General features: G+C 39.1%; 1 protein-coding gene across 5 annotated transcripts in view; it reads right to left on the bottom strand.

The window, feature by feature from the left end:
* Positions 1 to 10,465, bottom strand: part of LOC111861388 (probable phosphorylase b kinase regulatory subunit alpha) — a 39,366-nt gene that overhangs the window by 19,333 nt on the left and 9,568 nt on the right. For 3 of the 5 annotated variants that reach the window (XM_023845911.2, XM_023845914.2, XM_033750300.1), the window contains exons 8-11: positions 7,268 to 7,441; positions 5,996 to 6,209; positions 5,319 to 5,428; positions 3,587 to 3,749 (exon numbers count right to left, since the gene is read on the bottom strand). In XM_023845911.2, the coding sequence (XP_023701679.1) occupies positions 3,587 to 3,749; positions 5,319 to 5,428; positions 5,996 to 6,209; positions 7,268 to 7,441 (661 nt within the window). Of the gene's footprint in view, positions 1 to 833; positions 982 to 3,586; positions 3,750 to 5,318; positions 5,429 to 5,995; positions 6,210 to 7,267; positions 7,442 to 10,465 lie in introns of all 5 variants that reach the window. The other 2 variants (XM_023845912.2, XM_023845913.2) reach the window with 2 other exon arrangements.

Genomic DNA, 10,465 nt, shown 5'->3' with positions numbered 1-10,465 from the left:
GTGTACTAATTGTGATACTGCAGATAGCAGTAATCGTCAGATTGTAATTTGGGTGAGTGTGAGAGCGAGTGTGAAATAAAATTCGCTACACCGAATACATCGAGAATTTATTTGTCGCGATATACCCCCGATACGCGACAACTGGTGTCAGAAGTGGGATCAGTAACGCAAAACACGCGACAATATTATGATCTCAGCAGGTATTTGCACCAAGATATATAAGCCATGGACTATGGGACGCACGATAGGGTACCNGGAGTGACTTGGAGCTCAGTTCAGCGAATTTTGACAGAAGATTTGGGAATGAAAAGGGTGGCTGCGAAATTCGTGCCACGACTGCTGACTGCTGAACAAAAACAAGGTCGCATGGAAGCATGCTGTGCTTTGAAAGAAGGGTCCCGAAATGATCAAAAATTTTTTTCAGCGTTTTGCTGATGTTGCTGAGGTGAAGGAAAAAAACGACGGAGGCGCTGTCAAGCATCTCAAAAGATGAATTTAGACAATGTTTTGAAAAATGGAATAAAAGACTAGACAAGTGTATTAGTGTAAGTGGAGAGTACTTTGAAGGGTATTGAAGGTTTGTGCTTAAAATTTGTATAAATAAGTTTAAAAAAAAATAAGTTCGGTTTCTTTTGGGTACCCCCTCGTATTTGTGAGGTGGATAGACATGTTTTATCACAATACAAGACTAGTGCATAATGATAAAGAGCTTCTACATTGTAAGCAAGATCATTCTGAACACTTCATAAGATACGGGATGGCAGACAACACATGCTACTACGACCCAGCTACTAAAATATATGCATTCTTGTGATCTGTTAAACCAACATTACCTATCATGCCAGTGTGTGCAATCATCGTAAAAGTTGGTCTTCCAAGCATGTGATGCCAGTTCATCGTTAGGAAAGCAAGATCGCTGCTGAAATTGTTGACTAGGAGGTCCATGTCATTTATTGTGTAATACTGATCCAAATCGACATTCTGATGTTGATGGCGAGAGACACAAGAAGCAAGAGAAGGAAACAAGCCACCATGCATTAGTTTCAACAGAACAGCCCTTCTCAAGGTTGGGAATTTTTTACCAAATTCCAAAACTAACAAAACTGAAATGTAAATACCATCAGCATTCATTAATTAACCAAAATCTAAGGGTAGAAACAGTACTATCAAATTTTAGATCTAGAAAGATTTGAAAAACTTCTCAGCCAACTCTTCCTGTCTGCGGAAGAAAAAAACCCAAAACTGACAGAAATTTCGTTTTAGATTAAATGTTTATATCGTGATTTCTGATATGAAGTTGACACATTCAAGCACTATGCCTCCATACTGGGATTTTACCTGTTGCTGGACCAGCCATTTTTCATGCCAACTATATTCTGAACTTTACATGCTCAAAATGGAAACGGGCGAGAAAAAGTGAAAAAAACAAATGACAACTTCTGTATGTTTTGAAACTTTCAGGTTCTGACAAAGTTACACTTAAAGATTACCTGCATTCAAGTGGTATATGTAGGAGAAAATTACATTTATATACACAATGGCAACAGTCCATCTCTTGAGAGGATTGGCCCTGGCATGTAGTAAATGTTCACCTATCAGGTGACAAGAATATGTTCATTTAAAAATTCTTCTGATCAAAACAATATAAAGCTGGCTAAATTTGCTTCTTTAATAAACAATGAGTTGTAAGATCTGAGGTTTTTACAGCGACAAAGATAAATATTGTGGTCTTCTGGGTTATGTGACTGTGTAGTTTGGCAGGCGGGTTCAAAGGTTACAAAGGAACCTATTGCCTATATTGTCTACACCGAATATGGAAGCAGCATGCTCCTCCAAAATGCTGATACCCACTTACCAGACTGAATGGTGTCACAACCCACAAGATCACAATATGAACCACAAGGTGTATAAGTGTGTAACAAGATATCATAATCAGGATCCTGTTGCATTGAGGTATAACTTATAGTCTTGTTTCCGGTCTATAATGCAACAATATTAATGTATCAACATTAATTCACATTTAATTCACTAAATGTTCATCAAATGTTTAAAAATGTCATTGAAATTATTAAAATATGTGTACATTTGGTGTTTATGCTACATGTTTCAGCTGCACAAGGCCATCTTCAGGCAACAGATCTTTTAAATGAGTGTACTGCACTGTGCATTTGGCCAAATGGTATTCATTAAGGCACGTTACCATTGTCAATATTAATTTCCTTGAATTATGATGCTGTAGAATGACTTTATAGCATGATTTTCTTCCTATCTTACAGATTGCGGCATGCCCAATGGGATATGAAGACAGCTGCAATATGTAAAATAGGAAGAAAATCATCCTATAAAATCATTCCACAACACCAGAATTAAAAAAATTAATAACAACAACAACGACGTGTCTTAATGAGTACCATTTGACCAAGTGCACAGTGCAGACTCCTTTAAAAGATATGTTGACTGAAGATGGCCCTATGTGACTGAAACATGTAGCATAAACACCAAATGTACACATATTTTAATAATTTCAATGACATTTTAAACATCTGACGAACATTGGTGAATTAAGTGTAAATTGTTAAATTAATACTGTTGCATTTTACTTGTGAGGTTTACGCAATACTATCAGATACACAGACTACATATAGCACTGAATGAATCAACGACAGTGAATAATGAATTGGAACTGATGTTGAAGGAAGCAGTCACAACCTAACTGAAGGTACTATCCCAGTACTTGTGTAGAGGGAGTGAGGAAAATCATAGAAAACCCTTATGCAGCATAATCAGTGAGATTCAAACCAGTCACCTCTTAAATACAAGCCAGAAGCAATATTTCTTGATCAATCTTGCTCAGTAAGAGAATACAGAATATGTCTTCATTTTCCTTGTGATGATATTTCTCTTAACATGAAGACATTTCCTGACTGTGACTGATAGTACCCCTACCATGTGTTTCCAGGAAATGGTGTGTCCAGTATGCTAGTCCTAGGTCTATCTCTCTCTTGCAGGATTTCCCAAAACACATATGAGATTAGGGCTTTATTAGAAAAAAAAACAAGAACTTCTGGGAAGAACTAATCATCTACTATCCTTTGCTATGACACGAACTGCACAGAGAGACACATATTATGGGATTAAGATTTTTTATAAAGAAAAATGAGGCAGCAGCATATGAGATTACTACTGTGATGATACCTTGCAGTCTGACTACACAGTTACTAATGCTTCAGTGGATCCTACAGCCTAAATCTTCTACGCTAAATATTGAAGGGCACATCTCTCACAAAAAAAGTTTCATGACTGTCTGTCTGCTACTCTGAAAGGGAGTCCTTGTCCTTCAGACCTCCAGTGGAGGGGCACTAGTTCGTCTCCCCACTTTTCGTAATGGCTCCCTTTCTTCCCGCAGCAAAATATGTTTTGAAATATGAATTACAAATTTCTGAGAAGAGTTCTCCATTTACTTTATCAAGATATTATTAAAAGCAAACACAATTCCATGATCCTGTGCTGTAATATGTTCACATGCAGCATGACAATCAGACAGGCAGGGAACATGCAAGACCCAAAAATAAAACCAAGCACACACCATCACACCATGTACCTAGATGAATGCTCTTCATTGCCATGACGACAAGAGGTCGGCCTAACATGTTCTGCCAAGAAGACTTCAGGAAATTCAATTCGCTCTTGAAAATGTCAATCATCAACTCGTAATCAGAGGCGATGTAGAAACGAGTCAAGTCTGTCAACTAAAGCAACATTTCAGTAGACATTAAAACCAAAACCAATTATCTGCACACAGCAGAGACCTTCTTAAGAAGCTATCAGTTGCTAAGCTGGTCAAGAACTTCTCTGACTTCTATAGAACTCAGTGGTTCATTACTGTGTACACAACAGCCTATCTTGAGCCAGATCATCCATTTTAATATTATCCTTACATCTATGCTTCAGTCTTCCAAGTGGTCTATTTCCTTCAGGTTTTCCAACTAAAATGTTGTACCCATTTCTTGTCTCTCTCATGCATGTTACATCCCTGTTCATCTCTTCTTCCTTGATTTTTTAATCACATTTGGTGAGCATAAATTATGAAATAAAAGGAAAATAAAGTTACATTTTCATCTCTTCCCCACCATTTAAACTTTTTACAGCACTGCATGCAAGAGGTTTCATAAAATATATAACCAACATTTAAATCAACAAGACACGTTAACTAACTGTGGAGTTCTGTGCTTAAACATGAAGTGAAAATTGTAATTATCCAAAATATTAATCTTCAAGACAACTGAGCAAAATGAAATCACCTACTCCATGGCCTGTAGTCCACAGGCAAACTATACCGACCGAGCAACTGCTGCCTGTCGGTGACGTTAGTGTCAACTTTTGTAGATAGAGGGTGTTGCATGGTCAGCACAACGGATACCCACGACCATTAATCTCGGGATTTTCTAGACTTGAGTCGCTATTTCCTTGAAATAGCTCTTCAATTATCCTCACGAGGCTGAGTGGACCCCGTTCCAGACCCACTACTTCTCAAAAAATCAGGCAGCGCCGGGAATCGAACCCAGGACCTCTGGATCTGTAGGCAGGAACTCTGACCACTAGACCACAGAGCACTTACAATTAAGAAAATTAAGACAGAAAGCCCCAAAAAGCTTAGCTTGCTTCTTAGATTATTTAACAATGCTTATTCAATTGTATGGGTCATATAGCATCACATGGAAGAATGATTATGAATGTTGCAATAAGAAGGGCATGAAAGGAAGCAGATATGACCTATTTTAACCTGCCCACATCCTGGATCATTTTGTTAGGTAATGACTGTACCACCAGCAGACATTTATCAAAATGAAGCAGAACTCTTTTTAACTAGAGCTTCTAATGGTACTGGTTATAAATTTCTCCAACACATCAATACAACATGTGTAAGAATCACATAAGGCCATGGCAATGAAAACAACTGAAACTTGAAGAAACAATACGTGAATAAACACACCCTGTGGCATTTATGTGCTCTTGGTGCAAAAACCCACTTTCAAAACACTGCATATATGCACTTATATGAATGTAAATGGGTTAGGGAACTATACCTCAAAACATAAAGCATCTGAGACAAGAATCAAACAAGGATTCTCCAAAATATAAAGCAGGAGTGCTGAAACATTCAACAGTAACATTTTATTGACAATCTCAGGCCCCAAACTTTCAGGATAAGAGGTCCAGTACTGCATACATACACATCTGCCTGTCTGTCTGTCATAGTGGATCTATGTATGTCCACGTGTGTACGTATGCGCAAAAATAAGACAGACAGAACTCACCTGAGGTGTGAAAGCAAACACCCGATCATGTAAAGAGTACAGTTTACTTGTGCTGAGGATCCCAACATCGCGAGATCTGCGACCAGACAGTCCAAGTTTCTTGTTCCGACCTGGGAAAAAGAAAAACGCTGTGTCATTCAGTGTTATGCAGCTGTAACTACGATTGCAGACCAACATCGGACATCAACAAAGTACCTTTAATTAAGAGAAAATTATATGTTTCTGTGGTTACTTAACAAATTTGTTTAAGCCGCAAAAGGCAGTGAATTCCAAAGTGCTCTGAAAATGGTACCAGGGAATCCAGAGATATCATCTCTAATCAGTTTCAATTTTATAGAATTCTTCAGTAAGTATTATAATACTGTTGGATTTGAGGATCTCACAGCAGTGACTACGAAGGGTACCTACCTTCTGGGATGTGACATCATGTAGTATGGTGAACTTCTACAAGACTTCATGGAGTCACATTCCTGGAGATAATATGCTTCACAGTCACCAATGTGAGAACCTCAAGTCCAGCTTAAATCGTTCTGACTCGGCTGGCATCAATACTTCATTTGTGACTAGAGAAGTCTATTCACGTAACTTCTGCGGAATCCTGAAAAGCACAGTCTGGGAACCAATGTCTTTCATAATTCCTAAAATCAGGAGTTAAAAAGAAAATCTGTTTAATTTACCAAGATACGTGTAAAGATGACTCAGTACTCTAGCAGGCTGAACTTCGATTGGAGCAACTTCATCAATAGTCTGCACTATAATGTCGTGTTGTCGTAACTTCTCACGAATATCATTATCTTCTGCCAAGATGACCACCTGTACCACCACATCTGGCTTCTTCTCCGAGCACAGCCGGCGATTCAATGGATCAAGCTCACCAGGAGCCAGAAATCCCTAACAAAAATGTAAATTGTAGAGATAAAATTGTCTCTGTGCTTAAATAATTAAGCACTATGCAATAAGACATATGGGAGGATGGAAGTATAGATCCACATATTCTTGATCTTAGCACTAGATGGAGAAGAATGGTCAGCCTCATGCCCCAGCCACTTCACATCCATTGGATAGGAGGCTGGGTGAGCCTCAGAACTGGCTTGGATGAAGTGGAGGGGGGAGAATAATCTTGCCTCCACCAGGACTTGAACTATGACTCTTCAACCGTCCAGCCTATAGCCAGTCATACTGCCTGCACTACCCCAGCAAATGTGTCAGCTAAAATTTGAACTAACTTCCAGTTACAAGTCCGGAGCAGTATTGGTAGACAAACCTGCTTGGCAAAAAGTGGTCACAACTGTTACCGCTATTCATCTTGTATCCATTACTAAAAAGTTCCTTCACTGGTTTCTAGATGTCATATGCAGAATACATAATTTAGTAAACTGTATACAGTGGAACCAAATTTAAGTTTTTCCCTCATTTACTGTTCAATTTAAATTATCCCAAGTCAATAATCTGTGTTAAATTTCCTCCAGTCATGATTCTCCTAAGTTTCATGTTCAGTTCCACTTGGATACCACATCACCCATAGGTGGGACCAGAAACACTGGGAACAATCTTTGTGTTTTACATAATAGCATGTTTGCAGTGACCATGGCGAACATCATGTGAACATATAGGTGTACTGGTTAATTTGCTTAGTTGGGGGTGGAGTCCAACTGGGTCCACTCAGAATGGCGGCCAGTGATTGGCCTACTGTAGCCTGCCCCAGGTGATTATGATGATGGAGAATTTGGTGGAATGAAGACTGGCATGGGAAACCGAAGTACTTGGATAAAACCTGCCCCAGCGCCACTTTGTCCACCACAAATCCCACTTGACCAGACCCAGGATCGAACCCGGGCTGCCACAGTGGAAAGCCAGCAACTAACCACTTGAGCTATGGCGCGGCCCTAGGTACTGGTTACTCAGCATGCTAGTGATCTTATGTTTAGTATACAATAAATTTTGCTTACCTCTTGGAGAAGTTTACCAAGTATGTAAAGAGACTGAGCCCACAAAAACGGACATCGTCCTAAGATAACACGTTCTTGGCTACCTGGTTCACGGTACTCTCCTGCGACCTTATCTTTCGGAACAGCATACAATTCTGGCACAAGTTTCATCCCATCTTCAGTTCGTATCATGATCTAGACAATAAATACTTTTTTTCAAAATATAATCTAAAGCTGCCTTTGTGTGATGACAGACAAGCTATAGTTTGAATTGCAAGAAATTGCTGAATTATTCTGAAAAAGTTACCACTAGAAAATTATTAATAATAATATATTTAAAGAGCACTATCTTCTGGGATGTGATGTCATGATAGATGAAACATGTAGCCAATCAAAATTTATAACTGATATATGTTGTGTTGTGTGAACAAACATAGCTATAGTTATACCGTATTTACGCATGTATAGGCCGCACATTTTTTGCCAAAAATTCAAGAGGAAAACTGGGGTGCGGCTTATATTCGAAATCACACTTCATTTAAAAAAAATTATATTCATAATTAGTAATACAGGGTGTTCTACTCCTGAAATAATATTCCAAGAAAATTATTTTTTCTATAATTTCTGTCTGAAAATTGTGCTGCGGCCTATACATGCACGCAGCCTATACATGCGTAAATACGGTATATCCAACAGAATATGATGTTCCAATGCAATATTCTGATGTCATGTAGTCTGCAGATTCAAAAAGTTTCGAGTCGAGAGCACTGCGCTACTTCATTCCCTACCTTTTCTTGAAGTGCAAAGACTAAGAGGCCAGTTCCACACTTAAATTTGCTCTGATTGTTTCAAGCTGGTTTCTTACGTGGCTTACTTTTTGGTCCTGAAGAGAGAAGCAGTATGCTCTTCTGAAATATCGGTAAACTACCAGACTACACAGCATTACATCACAGAAGACAGAACCCTTCATGGAATCTATAGGAATCTCAAATCCAAAATAATCAATTCTTAAAAAAGAAAATAGGGACATTAAGTGATAAAATATTCCTGGGTGATCAGATAATTCAGAACAGAAGCTGGACTCTCTTCCAAACTGCGGAGGTGAAAGAACTGAATAGTTGCACAACAGCTATGATAAATACAATGCACAAATACTACAGAGAGAAATATCTGGCACGTCTTGTGTATGTAATTCTCTGTTTTTGTAAAAGAACTTCTTATGAACGTAAGTTATCTGTTGTATTAAAAATTTGTAAAATTAGTGTTCATAAAATGAGGGACACCCATACTCAGATAATGAGTGTGAAAAGAACCTTGAAAATAATTAAGCATTGGAGAAGTCACCACAGACCTCAGACAGACAGTTACATTAAAATGACTGGGTGTTAACCCTTGCACAGTGACCATGTATTTTCTCTTGTGTATTCTAATGAACCCAGAATAGATTATACAGGGCGATTCACGAAGTTTTACCCCCACTTAGGGAGGGCATTCCTGAGGTAATTTGGAACAAAAAATTTTAATATACTAATGGTATCCAACTCATAATTAAAGAGATACAGTAATTTGAAAACTTTTTTTTTCTTTGAATTTCAGTCAAAACAAATTAGAAATACAATACAAACACTTTTTAAATTGTTAATGTTTTAGGAAAGAAGCATTCTAAAACCATTTTTTTTTTCAATTTCTTACTTTTGCATTGTGCAACATTTTTCATCGATTTTATGTTACAAAATTACATTATTTTCAGCCTCCCATTCTGTAAACATACCAATGGTTGCATATCACACCCTTCTATCAATCTGTTTCCTTTAAACTGTAGTGCTTTAGAAGACGACTGTATTTACATAAGATTTTAAAAAATGTCTCCCTGCACATCAACACAACGCATCACATGCGTATGAACGCGCCTGTAGCATTTTGCAGTTCCACATGTTTGTTCCTTATTGTCATCGCCGCGTCCAGAATATGTTCAAGCAACGCTTCACATGTTTGTACCTTTACCTGGCACACAATGTCCTTCATCCAGCCCCAAATGCAATAATATAACGGTGTTAGATCTGGCGACCGGGGAGGCCAGGCGTTACTGCCTCCGCGACCAATCCACCGCTGTGGGAAATGCTGATCCAAGTGAGCTGCTACTGTGCAGGAGAAGTGAGGAGGCGCCCCATCATGCTGAAAGTACATCCAGCGTCTTGTTGCCAGAGGAACATCTTCAAGTTACTGTGGTAATTCTTCTTCTAAGAAGTGGAGGTAAATCTCACCAGTTAAGCGGCCAGGAAAAATGAATGGCCCGATTAGCTGATCATACAGAACACCACACCAGACACTGGCACTGAATTGGTGTTGAAAATTTGATTCTATCATGGCACGGGGATTACTGTCTGCCCAAACATGTAAGTTGTGACTGTTGTTGACCCCATCCCGTGTAAACTGTGCCTCATCACAGAACGTTATCAAGCGGTACAACTGCCGATTTCCATTTAACCAGTTGCAGAACTACAGATGAAGAGCACAGTCTCCTGGTTGTAGGTGTTGTACTTGCTGTAAATGATAAGGATGCAGCCCGTTCTCATGAAGAGTCTTCCACACCATGGACTGAGAAACACCGAACTGCCGAGCTAGACGTCTTGTACTGGCACGCGGGCTGTGCTCTACAGGATTGAGAATGTTTTCTTCTTCGCACAATTCATATTGAGGATTTTGTTCGTATTGTATACGAACGCTGGGGAGAGAACCAGTTTGTCTTAATGTGTTGAATGTACTGCTAATGGATTTAGGATTTGGAATCCTGCGATTAGGATAACGCCGGTGATATGTGGCAGCAACGGCTCTCACATTTCCATCACATACACCCAAAACAAACACCATATCGGCATATTCCTCAGTGGAAAATGTGTACGGTATCTTAACTTCACAAAGTCACCAACACAACGTCCTGTTTACTACTGGATCGCTCTGCCTATCTACGCGCAACATTCCAGCCGGTCAGCTTATCTGCTGATACAGCTGACTGGAACGCATGGTCGCCCAGATGGGGAAGCATAGCGTTGCATTCACAATGATGCATTTTGAAAATCTACTGTTACTCCGTAACTACTGAAAATCGACCACAAGTTTATAAGGAAATTTTGCAGGAAATAACCCCAGGAATATGTACCATAAGCTGGGGTAAAACTTCATGAATTACCCTGTATGTGTGGGTACTAGACAGCCCTT

The sequence above is a fragment of the Cryptotermes secundus genome, unplaced genomic scaffold (assembly GCF_002891405.2).
Source record: "Cryptotermes secundus unplaced genomic scaffold, Csec_1.0 scaffold289, whole genome shotgun sequence".
NCBI lineage: Eukaryota > Metazoa > Arthropoda > Insecta > Blattodea > Kalotermitidae > Cryptotermes > Cryptotermes secundus.
The sequence above is the reverse complement of the archived record's forward strand: the minus strand, read 5'-3'. Positions and strand labels throughout refer to the sequence as shown.